This window comes from Primulina eburnea, chromosome 12, assembly GCF_022965805.1.
Source record: "Primulina eburnea isolate SZY01 chromosome 12, ASM2296580v1, whole genome shotgun sequence".
Classification (NCBI taxonomy): domain Eukaryota; kingdom Viridiplantae; phylum Streptophyta; class Magnoliopsida; order Lamiales; family Gesneriaceae; genus Primulina; species Primulina eburnea.
Genome location: NC_133112.1, coordinates 15,281,784 through 15,305,089, shown reverse-complemented (window position 1 = coordinate 15,305,089; position 23,306 = coordinate 15,281,784). Strand labels below are relative to the sequence as shown.

Below are 23,306 nucleotides of genomic sequence, written 5' to 3'. Positions count from 1 at the left end.
TATTCGAGTCTTGAGATAGGAGATATTGGCAGAATTGCCAAAACTAGACGTTTCGGTGTATCGACGCATAGGAGCAGAGTTGCTATATGTGTAGACCCTCGATACAGAGTTGACCGAAGTCTAGGAATAAGACGTACCGTTGCCTCGAGTGGTTGGGTAGGTGACAGACAGTGACGTCTTATTCACACCGGGATCCCTAGAGTTAGAGTTAGAGTTGAGTCGAGTTTAGACATGATTTGACTAGAACTGCATGTGTTTAGAGACGTGGTTTCATAGACTGTGAAACCCATGTTTATTGCTTTCAGTATGATAGCATGTTTATATGATTTGATTTGAATTGCATGTTTATCTGAATTGAGTTGCATGCTTATTTTGAGTAGATTTCATAGATTATGAAATCTATTACTTTGAATATATTCATGATAGCATGTTTTATGATTTAGATTGTTTATATACATGCTTACCATGTTTTATACTGGGATTTATTCTCACCGGAGTTATCCGGCTGTTGTCTTGTTTTGTATGTGTGCATGACAACAGGTGGGATTGGATCAGGGTCGAGATGACGATGAGAGAAGACGAGTTAGCGTGGTGATTCCGGACTTGTAGCAGACTTGGTTTATTACTGGAATTTAGTAATTGAACCTTAGACTTAGGTTGTACAGTATTGTATTTTTCTACTGAATTGTAATTTTTATACAGAGATGTATATTGTTTAGTTTCCATTACCTTCCGCAGTTACATTTTAAAAAGAAAAATTTTTAGACCCTGTTTATTAGAACTGATAATTAAATCCCAAAAATGATTAAAAGATGATTAGCGTCCGGGTCCCCACAGGGGATCTCATGTATGTGACATTTGATACGTCCCTGTCAGCCCAGTACTGTGGTTTTTCTGATCAGGCGTTTATTATGTATGGGTCACTTGCTTTGAAACATGCCTCTACGCAAAATGAAGTCGTGTATTTTAAGTATGATCAAGTATGCTAGCGTATTTATGAAAGCTTTTAAGTTATGGCACGTCTATGTATGTATGCAAGTTCAAGTTCATTTTGCAAGTTCAAGTTTCAAGTACGTATGTCCTATTTTAAATTTGCATGTGGTTTTATTATGTACTAATTGCTATTCCAGTTTATACGTGTTGAGTCTTTAGACTAACTAGACTTGATCGATGCAGGTGAGGACGTCTATGAGGAGACAGGAGGTGGGGACCAAGGAGCAGGCTTTTACTGAGCGGGAGGCTAGACCCGAGGACCGCCCACGTTATTTTAATATTTTTATGCAAGTTTAAAATACTCTGATTTTATGGTTGATGCGAGATGTTTTGAGCAAGCTTTTCTTTTAACAAGATTTTTATTGTTGAATGGATGATGTAGTGACGACCGTAATGATTTTATTTTCGTATTCAAGAAATTTTTAATTTTTTCGCAAATTTTTAGTAGAAATTAGTACGGTTCGTTACAGTTGGTATCAGAGCGGTGTTCTTGTGAAGGGTTATGCCTACTGCCAGTCGCAAGAAGCTCGCGAAGTCACACCTCAAGTCTGTAAGTTTTAAGGTTTCAAATCTATGTTATGTAGTAAGCATTAAGTTCTGATTTCAGCATGTGCATATTTTCAAGTTGTAATACGTGCATCTTATGTCATTTGTATCATGCTCATGCATATCGGTTTTACGTGTTGGGTAAATTGTTGGAACAAAATTCCTCCTAGACGTGAGGTTGACCGTGAAACAAGGGAAGAGGACAGAGAGGCCCGTCATGAGGAGAGGGCCAATCCTCCACCTCCACCTCCGAACATGCAGGCTCAGAAGCTTGCTGGTATGACGCAATTCTTCGCGCAATTTGCGGGGAACAAGGCCACAGCAGCGGGTGCAGGGGCGAGGCCCCAACCGGAAGCAGTGTACGAGAGGTTCAGAAGAATGAGCCCAAAGGAGTTCTCGGGTACCACTGACCCGATGGTAGCTGAAGGATGGATCAAGTCTATTGAGGTAATATTCGACTTTATGGAACTGACTGATGCAGATAGAGTCAGGTGCGCCACGTTTCTTCTGTCAGGGGACGCTAGACTATGGTGGGAGAGCGCATCGGTGGCAGTGAATTTGAAGACCTTGTCATGGACTGAATTCAAGGAAGTGTTTTTCGCCAAGTACTTCACTGAGGAAGTACGCTCCCGCCTGACCAGGGAGTTTATGACACTGAGGCAGGGGGATAGCAGCGTGGCAGATTTTGTCAGAAGGTTTGAGAGGGGTTGTTACTTCGTACCCCTCATTTCGAATGATGTCCAGGCAAAGCTGAGACATTTTATGGATGGTTTGCGGCCAATCTTGCGCCGTGATGTGAGGGTAGCTGGCCCTACTACATACGCACTTGCCGTTTCGAGGGCTTTGGCGGCAGAGCAAGACCAGCGAGATATCGAGGCTGACAGGTTGGGCAAGAGGCCCTACCAAGCACCACCGCAGCCGTAGCATCAGCACCAGCATCAGCGACCCCAGCACAAGAGGCCTTACCAAGGGCCACCAGAAAAGAAACCTTATCAGGGACCGCCGAAGGGCAAAGGTCCAGTTCAGCAGCAAGGGGCACCTCAGAGGCCCGTTATTTTCCCAGTGTGTCCTAATTGCAATCGCCAGCATCCGGGACAGTGTTTGTATGGGTCGGGAAATTGTTTCAAATGTGGAGCCAGTGACCACATGCTGAAGGAGTGCCCGCAGTGGAAGCAACCAACGCAAGGGAGAGTTTTCGCCATGCATGCTCAGGAGGCGAACCCAGACACTACACTGTTGACAGGTAAATTTTTTTACCTAAGCTTAGTATTATTTTGCCTTGCATGTGGAATTTTAATTGGAGTTATTAGTGTGCTAGTAATTCTTTTGGATCACTTGGAGTATTGGTTCCTTCTATGCTTGAGGTTAATGTTAGTAATTCGGGTTGTAAGTTTTGTGTTGTGCTAACGTCTCTCAGGGAATATTTTCATTAAGAGACTAGCCACAACGACAGTGATAGATTCAGGAGCCACTCACTCCTTTATCTCGGAGACTTTTGCTAATCATCTGGACATCAAGTCCATTGGCCTAGACATAATTTTTTCGGTGACAGTCCCATCCGGGGAAGAGCTGTTAGCAACTAGCATCATCAGAGATATCGATATGGAATTACAGGGCCATCTAGTATATGCAGATTTGATTCTACTGCCGATGCAAGAGTTCAACATTATTTTAGGAATGGACTAGCTGGCGAGGAACAGAGTTCTGATTGATTTCCAGAAGAGGTCAGTATAGGTTAGGCCGCCGGGCATGGAACAATTTCTTTCTGAACCAGCTAGATGGAGAAGTTTCCCTCGCATGATCCTTGCATGCAGGCTAGAAGACTGATTTCCAAGGGGTGTCAGGCCTTCTTGGCCAGCATTATTTCTTCACCTGACATACCCAATCCGTCTTTATCAGAGGTATCAATAGTCAGAGAATTCCCACACGTCTTTCCCGATGACGTCACAGGCCTTCCACCAGAGAGAGAGGTGGAGTTTGCTATTGATCTCATGCCAGGTACAATGCCAATCTCTAAGGCACTGTATCGATTAGCTCCAGCTGAAATGTTAGAACTCAAGCAACAAATTCAGGAGCTTCTCAACAAGGAGTTTATCCGCCCTAGTTTCTCACCGTGGGGCGCACCCGTGCTCTTTGTAAAGAAGAAGGATGGGAGTATGAGGTTGTGCATCGATTACCGAGAGCTGAACAAGGTAACAATAAAGAACAAGTACCCACTCCCTAGGATTGAATACTTGTTTGATCAGTTATAGGGAGCCACAGTGTTCTCTAAGATAGATCTTCGATCAGGGTATCACCAGCTGAAGGTGAAGGAGGCAGATGTTCACAAAACAGCCTTCAGGACCAGATATGAGCATTACGAGTTCTTAGTAATGCCCTTCGGATTGACGAACGCCCCAGCTATTTTCATGGACCTCATGAACCGAGTATTCCAGACTTACTTAGACCAATTCGTCATAGTTTTCATTGACGATATTCTCATATACTCGAAGAGCCATGAGGAGCATAGCCAGCATTTGAGGACAGTGTTGCAGGTCGTGCATAGTCGCAAGTTATTTGCGAAGTTCAGTAAGTGCGAGTTTTGCCGGAGTTTTTCTGGGTTTAGCCGGTTACTATCGTAAATTCATTCGGGGATTTTCATCCATAGCAGTGCCACTCACTTCACTGACCAAGAAGAATGCTAAATTCGTGTGGAGTGATGAATGTCAGAAGAGCTTCGATACTTTGAAGCAAGCTCTTATTTCGGTGCCAGTGCTAGACATGCCGACAGGACAAGGTGAATTTGTGCTTTATACCGATGCGTCTAAGCTAGGATTAGGCGCAATGTTGATGCAGCAAGGTCGGGTTATAGCTTATGCTTCCAGGCAGTTGAAGGTGCATGAGAAGAACTACCCAACGCATGATTTAGAATTAGCCGCAGTCGTCTTTGCGTTGAAGATTTGGAGACACTACTTGTATGGCAAGAAGTGTCATATTTTCACTGACCACAAAAGTCTGAAATAATTCTTCACGCAGAAGGAGCTGAACATGAGGCAGAGACAGTGGTTGGAACTAGTGAAAGACTATGATTGCGAGATTAGCTACCATCCGAGAAAAGCTAATGTTGTGGCAGATGCCTTGAGCAGGAAAGTTGCAGTCATAGCTCAGTTATCAGTGCAGAGATCTCTTCAGTCTGAGATTCAGAGGTTTGGTTTGGAAGTTTACCGTAAGGGCAGAGCACCAAGGCTGTCTAATCTGACAGTCCAATCTACTATGCTAGACCGTATCCAAATAGGTCAGCCTTCAGATGAACACTTACAGAAATGGAGGCTGAAGGATGAAGTCAAAGGCAGCATACTCTACACAGTGTCAGATGGTATTGTGAGATACAGAGGTAGAATATGGGTGCCTAGTGTTGACTCGATCAGAGAGGATTTTCTCGCAGAGGCACACGCATCTCCGTATTCTATTCACCCAAGAGGTACCAAGATGTACAAGGACCTGCAGATTTTATATTGGTGACCAGGAATGAAGAGATACATCCGCAGGTTTGTGTCTGAATGCCTCACTTGTCAGCAGGTGAAGGCAAAACATCAGAGGCCGGCGGGATTGATTAAGCCACTCCCCATCCCAGAGTGGAAATGGGAGAACATCACGATGGACTTCGTCATTGGATTGCCTAGATCAGTCAGAGGATTTAATTCTATTTGGGTTATTGTGGATCGACTCACGAAGTCATCGCACTTTTTTCCAGTGAAGACGACTTTCTCCATGACGCAGTACGCGGAGCTTTATATCAGGGAGATAGTCTGTTTACATGGGTTCCCAGTTTTGATTGTGTCCGACAGGGATCCCAAGGTTTACGTCGTCCTTCTGGAAGAGCTTACATGCAGCCATGGGGACAAAGTTGCTGTTCAGTACAGTATTTCACCCGCAGACAGATGGCCAGTCTGAGCGAGTGATTCAGATTTTAGAAGATTTGTTGAGAGCCTGTATGATTGATTTTCAGGGGACTTGGGAGTCAAAAATACCACTAGTGGAGTTTACCTACAACAACAGCTTCCAATCATCTATAGGTATGGCCCTTTATGAGGCGTTGTATGGACGGAAGTGCAGATCACCAGTTCATTGGGATGAAGTCGGTGAGAGAGCAGATCTTGGTCCAGAGATAGTTCAGCAGACAACAGATGTGGTGGTCAAGATTCGAGACAGAATGAAGACCGCCCAGAGTCGCCAAAAGAGTTATGCTGATAAGAGAAGGAGGGATCTCGAGTTTGCCGTTGGTGATCACGTTTTTGTGAAGATTGCACCCATGAAGGGTGTTAATGAGATTTGGGAAGAGAGGCAAGCTTTGTCCGAGGTTTATTGGACCGTTTGAGATTTTGGACAGAGTTGGGACATTAGCTTATCATGTAGCCCTTCCGCCGAATCTGGCCGGGGTACACAATGTGTTCCATGTCTCAATGCTGAGGAAGTATCTAGCTAATCCTTCGCATGTTCTGAGCTACGAGCCGTTGCAGTTGGCTCTAGACCTGTCTTATGAGGAGAGACCCATCCAGATCCTAGACAGACAGGAGCGCATACTTCGGAACAAAACAACTAAGCTGGTCAAGGTCCAGTGGCTAAACCAAGCAGTGGAATAAGCCACTTGGGAAGCCGAAGCAGATATGAGACTTCGCTACCCGGAATTGTTCGGTAAGAATTAATTTCGAGGACGAAATTTATATAAGTGGGGGAGGAACTGAAGTGCCCAAATTCAGTACACGTATAACCCTTGCATTTATTTAGTTATTAAAGAATTTATTTAAGTTAAATTAGTTTTAACTATGCATGATTTATTTAAATGCATTATTTTAAATTAATTATGTTTATGTGATGCACATTAAAATATTTTTCGAGTTTCATGTTTCAGGCGTTTATTCAAGGTGGGATCGAGGAAAAAGACCGGTGACGATTTTGGCAATTTAAAACATGATACTTTTATTTTAAGATTGTGGATGGGGCATTTTAAAGGATTTACTAAGTTTTAGTATTTTAAAGTCTAATTTTATCACCAGGTGAGTTAATTATTGTTTTTTTTTTAACTTTTAAAGAATCAGTATTGGGACATTTTATTTTAAAATTATAATGGGTTAGCATTTTATTAGCATTACAAATGACATGTTATGTGGTATTTTAATTAGCCTTTTTGTTAATAATTTTATTAATTATTTAGCACTAACAATTCCCTAATTGACTACCTATCACACACACACTTTTACACACACTCCTCACGTAAAACACACAACACACACACTTTTTATTTTAAGATTTTTAGTATTCTTAAAGAGAAAAACCTAGGGCTCTTGATCAAGAGAGCAGCCGCCCCTTCCCTCCCCTTATTCCATCAGATTCTCTTGAGTTTTATTGCAAGATTTTAGTGCCACAATCGCCCCGGATCAACCTCGCTTCTATCTCCACTTCGGTGACGCCGTTCACTAACGTTTGATATCAAAAGGCACGTATAATCTCTCTTTTCTGCGTCGATCATGTCATAGTATGTGTTGCGTTGTTTTTATGGGTGAAATCCATGTATGGTGTGTAGTAGTTTGAGCAAGAAATTTATCGATGCATTTTGAAATAGTTTTTAGATCTAAAATCCCGTTTTTCATTGTATTTTGAGTTACTGCGATTTTTCAGTCGAGAATCTGAGATAACTTTCAACGTGAAAAATTTAGAACTGTTCGATACCTTCGATTTGATATAAAATTCGAATTTATTTGGATAACAATTGAGTGAGTTATGGCGTTTTTCTGGGGAATGCTCAGACTGCGACTTTTACGTAAATTGTGTTCTTGAAGTTTTATTGTTGCAGGCTTCGTTGGAGATCGACGAGCGATCACTGCTGCGTGTAGGTATATTGTTATAGATGTGGGGATGTTTATTTACAATTCATTTCGTGTCGTTAGGCACTTGGGAGATTGAGTAGCCGTTTATAACCGTTTTGTTGTCAAAGATTATGTTTACGGGTTTATTGTGTACTGATAATTGCGTGGTTGTTTTGGAAGACATTTGGAAGGTTAGGTGGAGTCGAGTCAGTGCCATAGTACCCTAGGGCGAGTCACGAAGCGTTGTCCACTGTAGGTGTGATCGAATTTGGGGAGATTAAGTTTTCTAAGTCGTGGAGCACAGTGCACTCGGCGCCCGAGCGGTACTTTCTTACCGCCCGAGCGCCACCCTTTCTGTAAAAGAGTTTCTTTTTCGTAAGCTCGGTGCCCGAGCGGTAATTTTTTACCGCTCGAGCGCCACTCCTTCTGTTCAATGTAGGCGTCCAGTAGACCTGGCGCCCGAGCGGTAAAATATACCGCCCGAGCGCGGACCCTGCCGCTCGAGCAGTCAAGTTTTACCGTCCGAGCGCCACCCCTTCTGTCCAAATATTTTGTTCTTTCTTCTTTTCAAGTTCTAATAGTGATTTCATGTCTTTTATGGTTGGGAAATGTTCACACGGCATCTTAGAGTATGTTTTGGGGTTTGATGTCCTGGTTAGTATGATTAAACGAGGTCACGTCCCGAGTGATCTAGAATGCCATAAGCTATTTATGCACTTCGGTGGTGAGCTCGAGTACCTACGTCTAAGTTATGCAATATAAGTGTTGAAATTTATGTTAGTATGTGCAGTAGCGGCCCCAAGTGAGATCCAAAGAATCCCTCAACGCCAAGTAAGTATGTTGACGTGCAAGGAAAATATTTTAAGTTTTTGAGGTATGCTAAATGTCTTGTGACAAAATTATGTTTAGGATTGGAAACCGTTAAATTATGAACGGGGACCAATCCGCCCATGAAATTATGAAGGGGTTTAGATCGTGATTGGAAAGCGTTAAATTATGAACGTGGACCAATCAGCCCGTTAAATTATGAACGGGTATCTCATGTATGTGACATTGGATATGTCCCTGTCAGCCCAGTACTGTGGATTTGTCTGATCAGGCGTTTATTATGTATGGGTCACTTGCTTTGAAACATGCCTCTACGCAAAATGAAGTCGTGTATGTTAAGTATGATCAAGTATGCTAGCGTGTTTATGAAAGCTTTTAAGTTATGGCACGTCTATGTATTTATGCAAGTTCAAGTTCATTTTGCAAGTTCAAGTTTCAAGTACGTATGTCCTATTTTAAAGTTGCATGTGGTTTTATTATGTACTACTTGCTATTCCAGTTTATACGTGTTGAGTCTTTAAACTCACTAGAATTGATCGATGCAGGTAAGGACGTCTATGAGGAGACAGGAGGTGGGGACCATAGATCAGTCTTGGACTGAGCGGGAGGCTAGACCCGAGGACCGCCCACGTTATTTTAATATTTTTATGCAAGTTTAAAATAATCTGATTTTACGGTTGATGCGAGATGTTTTGAGCAAGCTTTTCTTTTAACAAGATTTTTATTGTTGAATGGATAATGTAGTGACGACCGTAATGATTTTATTTTCGTATTCAAGAAATTTTTAATTTTTCCACAAATTTTAAGTAGAAATTAGTACGGTTCGTTACATTTAGAGTACCGTTCTCTCGCATCGAAGGCGTAACCGAAGTTCAAAAATTTTAGTTTTGACATTCAAAACATTCCTTAGGCGTCGAATGAATTATCAAACATTCACAGGTGTTTAGATCTTTTTACCATTTGCGTATTTAACGTTGGCTCCGACTATTATGGTTTTAAGTGGATATAACACTTCTTGTAATTCCCTACGAACGGATCTCCCTTTTGATCGTCTAATCAGGTGCTTGATCGAAGACTAGATTTTTAGTTAGATCGCACTAAAAATCTTAAACAATTTTGTGTCAAGAATGAATCGTAGGAATTTCAGAGATCCTGAGGCGATGTAACCATCGAAGTCTCCTTGAATTTTTCTTGTGAAAACTAAGATGGCCGAAATTTTTTGTGAGAGGAGAGGGAGAAAGATTTTGTGGACAATTTTTTCTCCCAAAATCTGTCTAAACTTGCATTATTTCATATGACTCTCAATGAAATATTTATAAGCTTTGATTCTTGATTATATCTGGAATCCCGCTCATATTATGATTCAAAATCATAAACTCATTGGATTCTTATTTTCATTATTATTTAAAATTTCTATGTATATATATCATGAAAAATCAATTCTTGATAATGAAAATAGACACACACATCTATTTATACATATACACATATGTACATATACAGACATATATGTAAAATTAAATAATCATTCTTTAATATCTTAGTATAAGGATTTAAAGATTAAGAATACTAAGAATAGGACGAGCTGAGGCTTCCACGACTCCAACGAACTCCGGGTCCAGGTCTCTTACCTTAGTAAGTCTGTAATTCCGAGGTGCCACAAGCAGGTGTACATCCAAGGACAGCTCAAATTCAGAGTTTTATTGAGTTTCTGTGGAAGTAAGACCATATGAATGCCAGTACGGTAACTAGCCACGGGCTCCTTTCACTTCAGGGTGCCTCCGTTGGCAATCGAGATTGGCTATCATGAGTGAGTTTGTGGTGAAGTCTTTTCTGAATGAATGAAGAAGGATTTCTACCATTCATTTGTTGTGTCCCCGATCGTTCCTCGTCCTTCCTCATGAAGGAACCTACTATTCACTTCCATGTATCGATCGAACGCATTGAATCTATCTTCGGAGAAAGACAGTGTGTTTTAACAATACTAGTGATGAAAAAAGTCTATTCTTTTAGCATATTCCGGTGGTGGACCGAGGCAGATGTTAGAGTAGGTGTCCGTCGAGCCAAGTGTTGGCCGAGTGTTCACAATGAAACTCTATGTATAAACAGTCTTTATTTTGGCATATCTTTATATGTATACACATGCTAGTTGCATAGATAAAACCCTTGAATATACAAATAGTAGAAAGAATATGAGATGCTCATAAGATGAGTATCATGAAACTCATATTTGGAATACTGTATATTCTAAACAGTTCCTAGTCGATTCAGCCGCCGCTAAGAAGGATATAAGCCGCTCGAGTTCGAGACTAGTATCTGCGATGTGAGTATCATGTTTCATTGGTAGGAGACATTGTGATGTCCGAGCATGCAGATAGGTGATCATGGTAGAGTGTACTGAACAACCCTCCATAAAGGACTTTCCAAGTGGTTCTCACTTATCGAGTGGAAACGTCCTAGTTTATGGTTGTACACCATTAGTCTTTATGACCCGGGACAACATTGAGACTCTATGTGCTAGCATTACACTTTGACTTGTTTACCGACTCTCAAGGGGTCATCAGGTGGCAAGGTTGGGTGTTTTGTCGATGTGTATGTAGTTTGAAATCTCTGATCAGAGTATGGTGGTAATTAAGAAAGGGGTTTCTTAGATTAGACCATCGATGCAACTACGACATGACACATAGTATCGATTCATTGACAACTCTCGATATACCAATGGTTGTCGAATCGGTTGGGATATATGAGTTGAAGGGACCGTACTGTATGCTAACCATAATTAAATGGTTCTTGTAGGCACTATCATTTGATACCTAGGGAATCATGTAAGCGATGCTGCTAGGCGTTTAACATGATTGTTTAGGTACTATCAGACTTGAATTCTGACGTTCTTATTATCAAGAAGTTGATATGTAAGGATGGAGCAACTGGGGTATGCTCGAATAAGGACATGTTTAGTCCGAATCACATAAAGATGTGAACCCACGGCTAGTTGTATCAATGAACCATTGAGGGCCACACAAGTGCGAGCTTTCTAGATCCCGTTGAGAAGTAAAATAGTTCAATGTGTTGAACGGCTTATAAAGGAGTTTATAAGCGTAAGAAAAAATATAAGTATGACTTCTATTAGGAGAATGTAACTTTTTAATTTGAGGAATTGTTCCTAAATTAAAAGTTGGTCAAATAAATAATGTATTTGAAAATTGTGATTTTCTTAAACATTATTATGGACTAAATTAAATTAATTCAAGTGTTGAATTAATTAAACACTAGTGGGCCTAGTAGAGTCCAAATAATTAAATTAATTCAAGTGTTGAATTAATTAAATAACATTGGGCCTTGTAGAGCTCAATTGGAAATATTTATTTAACTAGTGGACTTGAGTAAAATCAAGTAAAGTTTAATTGGGCTCAAATATGTTTGAGACAATTAAATTAAAGTCCATGGGCCTTGTAATTGTTACAAGCGCACTCAAATTGCATGCTTGGGAGGTGAAGAGTAGGGGAATACTTTTTATTAAAAAAATTACATAGCATGCAAAAGATTGTCTCCACTTTTTCAAGGACCAAGAAAAGTCTTCCCTTCTCTCCTACACACATAGATGGCCGAAAATCATCTAATTCTCTCCAAAAATTTGTTCTTCAATTGTTGAGGAAACAATATACTTCTCAAAGAAAAATACCTTACATTTTCTAGTGCAAGTGTAAGGTGGTTCTAGCTAGTTGGTGGTGGGCTTGATATTGAGCAAGGTGTGCTCTTGGAAGCTTGAAGAATTGTCTAGCCATTCAAGAGCTTAGTTGTATATCAACTAAGTTGGAGTCAACATCAATCTTTTAAGATTGATAGGTATATTTTCTAAACACCCTATGTATGACATATTGTGTTTTGTATTTGCTACACACTAGTACAAGAGATGCTCGAATTTTTCTTGTAAAAATCGAAATTTTGAACTTCCGTTGCGCATTCGGGCACATAAAATCGATCCCCTTTCAGCAGAGCCTTGGCCCTCGTCCCCCGAGGGGGTGCAGACAATCTCGTACATTCAAGGTTATCTATAGCATCCATAAGACCCTTAAAGCATCTTAAAGCCCGATCGATTACAAAGACACGACAGGGGCAATAGTTTAGGATAGATGGAAGAGCCTTAGGACGAAGTAGGGTCTTGTTCCCCGGAAGAAAGTACTGAATCTCTAAGATCACCGGAGCAGGTAATGGGACTAGGGGACGCTATGCGAGAAAGATATGAATTGTTCTCAGTCAGTTACCTACGTTGAGTTATGTTATAATGCGTTGTTAATTGTAATTAATCATTTCTGGACCCTTTTAGAATATTCTAAGAGAATCATATGCATATATTAAAATACCCACTGATCCATTTTTTGCAGCTGTCAGTTTTGTGATCTCCTTCATCAAAATAGACATTTCCACTCTCCTTACTTAATTAGAAGTTAAGCTAACTTCCAAAACTTCCGAAACATGGAATCCACATATAAACTCCTTCATAACTAATCTGTTTGATCTCCATAACACTATAGTCACCAAATTCAACTACTTGAACTTAACTATTTCAACGGAAACACAGAATCTGATACCTTTGTGACCTTCAATGGTTCAATGATACAGTTAATCGTGGGTTAACAACTTGTGATTCAAAACAACGTTTATTCTTATTCGGTCTTATCCTAATTAGCTTCATTCTTTTCATCAACTCCTTGATTAAAAATGTCAGATTTCATGTCAGATTGCACACATTGGATCATGGTATGAGCGTCTAGTAACATCGCCCCATGATCTCCTAGGTATCACTGATAGTGTCTGTAAGAACCTCAAGTTATGGTTAGCGTATAGTACAGTCCCTTCAATTCATATATCTCGATCGAATCTGCAACCATTGGTATATCGAAAGTTGTATTTGAATTCGTTAATGATGTAATATATATTTGAGTAATAAGAGTGAAATGGTATGTGCAACTGAAAAAACACCTTTCCAAAATGTACGTCTTACTCTAGCCAGAAATTTTTTGTACTATTAACTCATCATCACATATGATATCTTTGCCCGTAGGCAAAAGATGAATCTCCGACTACGATGTATTTTCTCCTACGTACTTCAAAACTACACTCGACCTCACCACTTGATAATTCTCAATGAAATCCGTAAACGGATCAAAGCGCATACTATTATTATCCTGGGTCAAAGGGCTAATGATATATAACCATAATCACGGACTATTACATCCATAACCTCGGACTATTCCACTCGACAAGCAGTAACCATGTGACAGTCCGAGGGAGAGTTGTTCAGTGCATTATCAAATGATCACTTATATGTATGAATGAACATCTTCATGTCTTTACCAATAAAACATGACTTTTACATCATATATACTAATCTCAACCTCAAACGACATTTTATCATTATTTTATGTAGATGATTCGACTTAGAACCCATTTATAATATACGGTACACTTTCTAATGAATTTCATTACCTTATGTTGAGAAACATACCTCATGATACTATTTGTATATTCAAATAATTTAATTATGCAGCTTAATTATGCAGCTTACACGAATGTACAGAGAACATAAATATCATAATTGGATAAAATAATAAAATATTATTAAAAAATATATAAAATTCAAACCTCAAGCTGACTCGCTAGACACATATTCTATCAATCTCGTCATCATCATGAGAGACAAACATGGATACTCAGCTAAAATCACGTAGTTTAAGTCTGTAATCATTGTAACCAGCATCAGCTATCACAAGTAATCCTACACTATTCTAGAGCTACGAAGTTGTTATCACACTTGCTTCCTGAGACGTGATCGAAGCAACATCTCCATTCAATATCCAGCGCCATCAAAAGTCAGTGTCTGGAGGGCGGACGCGGATTCGTAAAGAAAGAGGTAGTAACAGGGCAGCAACCAAATCCATCACCGGAGCAGAAATTCCTTTTGAAAGTTTTGTTACAGATGAATGGAATAGCTCGGACGAATGAACATTTCCATGTATAATGGGGAGCACTTGCCATGTTGTTGGAATGTACAAAGTGAGGCCTCAAAGTAACTGAAACTCTATGTGTTAGTAAAGTCCTTGAATGGATCCTAAAAGCTGAAAAGTCTACTCTGCCTGGAGTAAGAGATTGATTGGCAAAGCCCGACACGCTCCTAAACTGCAATTCATTGAAGAGAAATATTGTTTCTCCTGCACGACAGAAGAAAGGGAAAATATATTAGAAGATTTTCAAGACACGAAACACGTTACTAACATTTAATCATTCATCAAGACATAAATTATATAGGAAACTCTCCTGTGCGGTACATATTTTGCCCCTGCAAAAACAACATAACTTTAGGAAGACAAGTGTAGAGCAACTGGAGAAAAAGTATAAATAACAAAGAAAAAGGAAAACTAAAAAGGAAATAGATTGTGGTTCCTCCTCGACCTGCAATACAAAGGAAAACCAAAAAAGGTGAATCAGATGTCCTTCCAATTAAAAACATTTACAAATGCCTTCCTCCTAAACTGAGAAGAAATCAACCTGTGTAGAAAATATCAATGATCCACGATGAATCGAAATACCAAAGTTAAATTGCAAGACTAAATTGAAACAAACAGTAGATGAGAATATGCATCTGAATCCAGTTAAGGAAATAAATGAACTGTGAAAGGAAGAAACAAAAGAAATGATACTCGAACAAAACACTTACAACACAGCACAAGAAAGAGAGTGAAAGAAAGATGAGCAATAATAACCGCAGAACTAATCAAACTAATAGAAACCAGTCTTGTGATACTGCAAGCTGTGTTACACAATAAATGCATCTCAAACGCCGAAAATAAGTCCATATAGATATAGGATAATTAAATTCCTAGGAATACCGAGTCTTATGAAATTGGAACAGCTACAACTCAAATGTGGAAATAAACATTAAAGTTTTCCAACATAAAGGAGGACAGACAGCAAGCTCTGCCACTGAAGTACTCAATTGGTCCATAACTTTCTAGTAAAACTAAACTTGAAGGGTAAAAACGACGACGACTGATTCAAACTATAAGTTATAACATCTAGCTCATATCCATGCCATCACTAATCTGGCTGCAGATGGGACTAAAAGCAGAAAATGATCTCTCAAGAGGTGAGGGATGATGCTGTGCATCCCGTCTGCGCTTAAAAGTGCAGCTCTCTGTGGGACCACTCTCAGCATCGACCTTCCTCCTAACACCTTTCACAGCCTGTTGCTCAACTGGAGTCAAAGGAAAAATCTGCTTGCTCACTCTGCAGAGGGAGCTATGGTTATCATACAAAATTCTTTGGTTACAGTTTTTGTCACAAATATGTGTCAGCCCAGTTATTCTGCAGCGGTACATGTTCCCACAAACATGTTCTTTTTCACATTTCCAGTCACACTTGTGAACAGGATTTGGCCCATCTTGGCCAAGAATACTTGACAAATAAATAACATTTGTAGGAACGTCAACCATAGATTTGCCAAATACCTCCATTACTTTAGTTAATGCAAATGTAAGTTCCTCCGAACCCCAAAGCGTTCTGCACACCCAAAACAAGACAAAGTGTCAAATTGGATGGAGAGCCGGAGAGATACTCCAGAACATCTAACTTAAATTCTACGAGTCTTTTTCAGACAATTGAAGATACAACAACTAAGTTAATAAGCTGTAGGAGACAAAAAACACAAAAACACAAAATAACACGTTAAAGCCAAGTGAATTTTGTTCCCTCTTTCTTCCATCAACTATATAAATACCTGCACTCAATTTCTTTTCTTCAATATTTTCTATTCATCGTGAAGAAAAATAACGCATATCATCTAAAATTTGCGATCAGTAAGGAAAGAAGGTCCGTTCTTAACTACTACATTTTTTCAACAAAAAAAGTCAAAAGTGCTAAACTTGCTAATCTAGAAATGTATCAGTATAATGGCAAAAACTTGTGTGAGACGGTCTCACGGATCTTATTTGTGAGACGGATCTCTTATTTGGGTCACCCATACAAAAATATCACTTTTTATGCTAAGAGTATTACTTTTTATTATGAATATGGGTAGGGTTGACCGGTCTCACAGATTATGATCCGTGAGACGGTCTCACATGAGAGTCACTCCAGTATAATTACCTCACTTGTAATGAAGTCAAATACATAAATAAATTCAAGACCTTATCCAAATAGGAAAAAAATAAACAAAACAATTAAATAAAGCAATTTCCCCAACAAGACGAAACGTTAATTATCCACAGAAAAAGAAGAAGAAATTCAAATGCTAAGAGCCAGATCTACGGTAAAAAAAATAAGAATAAGAAAAAAATAAAATACGCAAATCTCAATTCAAACAAAGGTAAACACACCAGTCACATAAAAACCACATCAACAGTCATCTTCAAAACAAAATCATCTCAAAATCCCACGGCAGAGAACGAAAAACCGGAGAAATCAACGAAAATAGCACTTACTCCGGTAATCGTTAAATCAAACTGCAGCGCTTCTCTCACTCTCTGTCCAACACACGCGCTCACACCTACGTAAACCGCAGCTCTCTCTCTCTCTCACTCGCTTAGAGCAAAGTTTGGAGACCGAAGTCGGAAAAAATGGGAGTATTTATAGAGAAAATTTGAGGTGATCCGATTCTCATGAACTTTTCGTTAAGGGAAAATACAAATAAAATAAAATAAATTAAATTAAATTAAATCAAATCAAATCATTATTTACATGTGTTCACTTGGTCAAAATTAAAATCTATCATTTTGGTGAAATATGAACGAAATTCAAATGAAATTACAATGTGAATCCGAGTGCATTTACTCACCCAACCCTTCGGTCCCCACTTCCATATTTTCTTCGTTGAACCGACATGTGTTTATATTTAATTCCGCTACAGTATTTTATTAGTACCATAAATGTCTTTATAAATTCATCTTTGTTAAAAATAAAAATTAACATTAAAAAAATAAAATTTCAAACTCATAAAATATATTAAAATACAATATATTTTATAAAATTTTCTACACTCAATTGTATATCTTCTCATACAATATATTAAAATACACACTTTATAAATTTTATCCACTCAATTGTGTAACTTCTTCACATATTTATAGAATCTCTTTGAAAATAATTCAAAAATAAATAAATCATTACACACATCATCACACACTAATTTTCAACATTTCCAACTCTTATTTTATATACTCCCTATTGTCATGAAGATCATGATACAATAATTATGTTCATTACGTGTTTTTATACTTCCTCGTTAAAAACCTTACTAGGAAAAACATATTCGGATGAAAACCATAGTAAATAAAAAAGAGTGCAGTAATGTAAACTCTCCTTCATGTTGACACGAACGATTCTTCACAAATTTCATAGATTGTGCATCTCAATGTTATATATATATGTTTTCTGAATATTGTTGTAGAAAGTACCTTTATGAAGATATCTGATTAATTTTCACTTGATTGAATGTAACGAATATCAATATCTTTATTCTTCTCAAGTTCATGGGAGAATGCGAAGAACTTAGAGGAAATATGTTTAGTTTTGTCACTTTTTATTTATCTTTCTTTCATTTGAGTAACACATGTAGCGTTATTTTCTGAAACGTCCTCCACTTTTTAGCTTTAAAATTCTACTAAATTTTTTTCCTTAAACATTATTTCAAAAATAATTAATTAAAGTAACTTAATATTTTCATAAATCAAAATAATTTAAAATTTAAAATCTCAAGTGCATAAAAATCCATAAAACGTCAATTAACAAAATTCAACTCTAACATTTAACATTATCATCCTACTTCAAAATAAAGCATCAAATCTCTATAAATCATTAACAAAAATCTTTTAAATCTTTTAACTATCAATATAATGTGGAAATAAAGGTCCTCGGGAGTGTGCTGTCGGACTCGATCCACTCAAGCGTCAGTACCTCCCTCAATAACATCATCTGTAAGGTCTATGAATTTAATTCATGTAACCTGAATGCTTGCAATCTAGGGTTTTATTTTAAATTACGAGTTAAATTATTTTTATGAATTTTATGCTTAATTATTACATGGTAGAATTTAATTCATGAAATTTTAAAAGTTCATGCATTAGGGTTTCTAAGTGCATTTCACGCTCGAACGAGGAACGGAGACCGAAGAATTTTCAGGAAAATTAGTTTTCATACATGATTAATTTTTATTAATTATTATAAAATGTTTTAAATATATTTTTAAAAAAATGGACTTTGTTAGGTATTTTTAACCGCCAGAGTATATTTTTCAGCGGTACAGAAATTTTATCGAATCAGGATATTTTTTGAGGGTTCAACTATTATTTTCAGAAACTTTCCAACACGAAATATTTTCGAGATTGTGTTTGGATTTAATGGGTCTAATTTTAAGGTTATTTGGCTTAATTTTTTTAAACTTTTAATTATCAAATTAGGGTTCATTAACTATTAGCTTACTATTTAATTATCACCTAAACTACTCTTAATCTAAACCTAAGTCATAAAACAGTGTCTCAACTGCGTTTTCTCTCGGTTTTCCCAGCAGCAACCTCAAGCAAGTTCGGCCACTTCATTTTCTTGCAAAAGAATTTTTTCCGGCACTCGTTCTTCAATCTCCTCGTGTCTTTATCATCTACAAGGCACATTTTGTACCATATTTTCTACATCATACACGTTTATATGCTGATGGTTGTGTTCATGCATGAAAATTTTCGATCCAAGCTTGTCCATGAAAGATCTTCGGTTTACATGTGTTTTATTGCATTCTTTAATTGTTGCTCACGATTTTTCTGAATTGTCATGGAAGGGGGCAACTCTATGGAGTCATCAGGGAGATGTGGTTGCCAAAAGGGAGGAGGATTAGTAGCTGGAGTCGAAGCTGGATCGATCTTGGTGAGATTGTTTGAGGGCCGATCGTGGTGGTGCTCCTTTGGGGCTGTGGTTCATGTATGGGTTGGGACGGGCAGCACAGAGGCTGAACCGGGGCTTGTACCAGACCCTGGTGGGTCTGAGTCACAGCTTAGGGAGGCCCAACCACAGCTGGAACCATCTGAAGCATCGGCCGTACGCAATCGAGGAGGGGAAGCTCTGGTAGGGTAGTTTTGAGTGTTAGCGATCGAGGATGTCGTGTAGGCTTGCATGGGACTATTTGCGTGAATTCATTGGGTTCATATGAGTCCTAGGATGGTCTAGGGAAGGTCGAGTCATGATTGCTCTATTTGGTTTTGGGCTAGGGGCGTAAACATGTGAAGGGAGAGCATAGGGTTTGAGTGGATTTTGGGAGTTTCTTTCCAGCAACTTTCAAGGGGTGGCCCGAGGAGCTTAGGAGTCTGGTTTAGGGGTTCAGGGGCCTTTTTTATGTTTATAAGGTGTGGTGAAGAGTTGGGAAAAATTTGGTAAATTTCGGGCCGATTCGGGTTAAAATCGGGACCCGGTCCGAGTTTTAAAACGAATCGGATAAGTTGTAAACTCGGCTCGAGTTTACTTCTTGGAATGCTTACAAATATGTTTTGGGACATTTTGGGTAATTTTAGAGGTCCAAGGGTAAAACGGTAATTTTTGGGTTTCAAGGGGCAAAATGGTCATTTTGCACATGGGGTGAGATTTTGGTCCTGGTAGTGTCCTGAGCACAATTTTATCATGTTTTAAATGTTTATGCATCATGTTCATGATTTTTATGGAATTACGATAAATTCATTGCATGGTTGGTTTAAAGGAAAAATTATGTATATGCATGTTTTTATTTAAGTGGTGAATATGATGACATGTTTTGAAGGATGAGAATTGGTTGTGACTAATATGATGACACGAAAGGCTGGGGCTTAGTGGACGGGTAATGCTGTCGCTGATGCCTCCGCCGTCGGGTACCTCGGTTACATGTAGATGGATCCATCGAATGACATGATAATACGAAAGTCACAGCTGACGAACGGAATTCAAATTAATATAATATACACATATATGTTGATACAATGATATGTGATAGGATCGATTAGGAGGGGTAATCGTTGAGCTACAATAGCTCGGTTCTTGAAATATTGAACACCGATGAATTAAATCGAGTTTGGTGTTCAAACCAAGCGGAAAATACTCGAAATAATCCTTCGTAGAAACCGAATAAATATTTTGTAAACCATTTAAAATAAATGCACGTTGAATGAGTTAAAATATTCAGTTGAAGCATTTTATCAAACACTTGGTGTACAATATTTTGGTTTTGAAGAACACATAAAATGCTTCAACAATGCATCTTTAAAACTATGGAAATCATAAGTAAATGCAATAAATAAATAGACACGAATTTGTTTATGGATGTTCGGAGATTTCAAACACTCCTACGTCACCCCTTCTTCCCCTTGGGAATGATCCACTAGAAGACTTTGATTTATACAACTCATTGTACAAACCCATTCAGCTAGGACTTACCCACTGCCTAAAACTGAACTCCTAGCACTCAAGATTGTAGGCAGCACCTCACAATCAGCATATTGTTTAATGTCTCATATGCAAAGACTACAAACACAATGTTTTACGTCTTTGTGTAAAGACTCACTCAACTAAACTTTTCAGCTCAAACTCTCTGTATATGTGTGAGTGATTGTGTGTGAGGAATTTATCAGTTACAGTGTACATCTCAAATGTTTCCTCACACAAGGGCTTGTGCTCTCAACTAGCTGATATATTCATGCTAAGTGCCCATGCTTTGAATCCACTTCCAAAGCTCTTGTTTGATCTTCAAGATGTTGTATTTATAAGCTCCAACACTGATATATACGTTAGACACAAGAATATGACCGTTGGGAATGTTTCTGTACTGTTCCAGGAAGTGCAACGGTCAAATTCGTCTTGCTGGAAAATTTCCCGACTGGTCAACTCTGGTCAACTCAACTGGTCAATCAGTTCAACTGGTTCAGTTGGTCTGGTTCAGTTCAACTGGTTCAGTTGGACTGGTTCAACTGGTCTGGTTCAGTTCAACTGGTTCATTTCAGCTGGTCTGGTTCAACTGGTCTGGTTCAGTTCAGCTGGTCTGGTTCAACTGGTCTTCAGCTGGTCTGGTTCAGTTCAACTGGTTCAGTTGGTTGGTCAACTGGTCAGCAGCTGGTTCAGTTTCAGCTGGTGTGCTGAAATCAGTCTAGCTGATTTCAGTTTGTGCAGAACTAGTAGCTTCATCGTCATTTATCAGCATCGTAAGCTTCGATTAAGACTTTGACTTATAATAATGATTTGTAGATCTTTGTCTTATCTTTCCAACGCATACTGAATCGCTTCGTTTCGATAACTGAGCTAAGAGATATGACCAAAATACCTGCAGCTGCTCAAACCCAACTGATTGCTGTTTTCGTGCAGTCAGTTCGTCACTTCAGCGATCAGTTAGCCCTTGATAACATTCGATTTTGCCCAACTGACGTGAAATACGACCTGTTCCAAATTGAGTTTTCTGATCAGTCCAGTTGGCGGATTGTCGTTTGGATAATCCAGCTGAGAGATATCATCAAAATACAGAAGCTTGCCAGAAATTCAGTTTGTGCAGAATTCAGTTTCAGCTTGCTTCTTGTGTTTGCAACTTCACACTTGAGTAAATATGTTAGAAACACAATAACAAGTTTTGTTAACATCAAAATCAAGATTACGAACATGAAATGTTCCAACAATCTCCCCCTTTTTGATGATCACAAAATTTGGATAAACAATCAACTCAACTAACATATTTCTCCCCCTTTTTGTGGGAATCAAAAAGTCATATTCCAAAACATTTTAAACAAAATTTTCTCCCCCTCAATATCTAAAAATAATCTACTCATTAAAGCTATAATGAGTTCTCCCCCTATATTTTTGAAATTTTGAAAAATTTAAAAGAAGAGGGGTAACTAACCAATTTTCTCCATGGCTCATTTTCTGCTGCAGCACATATGCTCTGTCTTCCACGAATAAACTGTATTTTCTCGTGCATAATTAGGCTGCAAATTTTATACCGCTGTAAACCTATATGAGTCTAGTTTGCAACGCAAAAAGCGGTTCGTCATTTGGACACTCGAGCAAGGAGATATGCCATTTTTCCCACGGTCGCTGCAAGCTGCGCGAAAATTCAGTTTTGCATATATATGTGTAAAAAATCTGAAATTTCGAATTTTAAACATCAAAATTAGTTTCAATGTTCTTTCAAGAACAACCCGCTCTGATACCAATTGATAGGATCGATTAGGGGGGGTAATCGTTGAGCTACAATAGCTCGGTTCTTGAAATATTGAACACCGATGAATTAAATCGAGTTTGGTGTTCAAACCAAGCGGAAAATACTCGAAATAATCCTTCGTAGAAACCGAATAAATATTTTGTAAACCATTTAAAATATATGCACGTTGAATGAGTTAAAATATTCAGTTTAAGCATTTTATCAAACACTTGGTGTACAATATTTTGGTATTTGAAGAACACATAAAATGCTTCAACAATGCATCCTTAAAACAATGGAGATGATAATCATAAGTAAATGCAATAAATAAATAGACACGAATTTGTTTATGGATGTTCGGAGATTTCAAACACTCCTACGTCACCCCTTCTTCCCCTTGGGAAGGATCCACTAGAAGACTTTGATTTATACAACTCATTGTACAAACCCATTCAGCTAGGACTTATCCACTGCCTAAAACTGAACTCCTAGCACTCAAGATTGTAGGCAGCACCTCACAATCAGCATATTGTTTAATGTCTCATATGCAAAGACTACAAACACAATGTTTTACGTCTTTGTGTAAAGACTCACTCAACTAAACTTTTCAGCTCAAACTCTCTGTATATGTGTGAGTGATTGTGTGTGAGGAATTTATCAGTTACAGTGTACATCTCAAATGTTTCCTCACACAAGGGCTTGTGCTCTCAACTAGCTGATATATTCATGCTAAGTGCCCATGCTTTGAATCCACTTCCAAAGCTCTTGTTTGATCTTCAAGATGTTGTATTTATAAGCTCCAACACTGATATATACGTTAGACACAAGAATATGACCGTTGGGAATGTTTCTGTACTGTTCCAGGAAGTGCAACGGTCAAATTCGTCTTGTTGGAAAATTTC

At 38.5% G+C, this 23,306-nt stretch overlaps 2 protein-coding genes across 2 annotated transcripts; one reads left to right on the top strand and one right to left on the bottom strand.

Moving 5' to 3' along the window:
* The first annotated feature begins 1,656 nt into the window (after positions 1 to 1,656).
* LOC140806685 (uncharacterized) lies at positions 1,657 to 2,463 on the top strand. The gene is made up of 2 exons (XM_073163232.1): positions 1,657 to 2,160; positions 2,203 to 2,463. Exons 1-2 carry the CDS (start codon positions 1,657 to 1,659, stop codon positions 2,461 to 2,463), a joined length of 765 nt encoding a protein of 254 aa, XP_073019333.1.
* An 11,354-nt stretch (positions 2,464 to 13,817) lies between these two features.
* Positions 13,818 to 16,895, bottom strand: LOC140807467 (uncharacterized). Its single transcript, XM_073164316.1, has 2 exons — positions 16,694 to 16,895; positions 13,818 to 15,773 (listed from the first exon to the last, which is right to left on the bottom strand). Exon 2 carries the CDS (start codon positions 15,725 to 15,727, stop codon positions 15,290 to 15,292), a length of 438 nt encoding a protein of 145 aa, XP_073020417.1. The 5' UTR covers positions 15,728 to 15,773; positions 16,694 to 16,895; the 3' UTR covers positions 13,818 to 15,289.
* Positions 16,896 to 23,306: the final 6,411 nt, after the last annotated feature.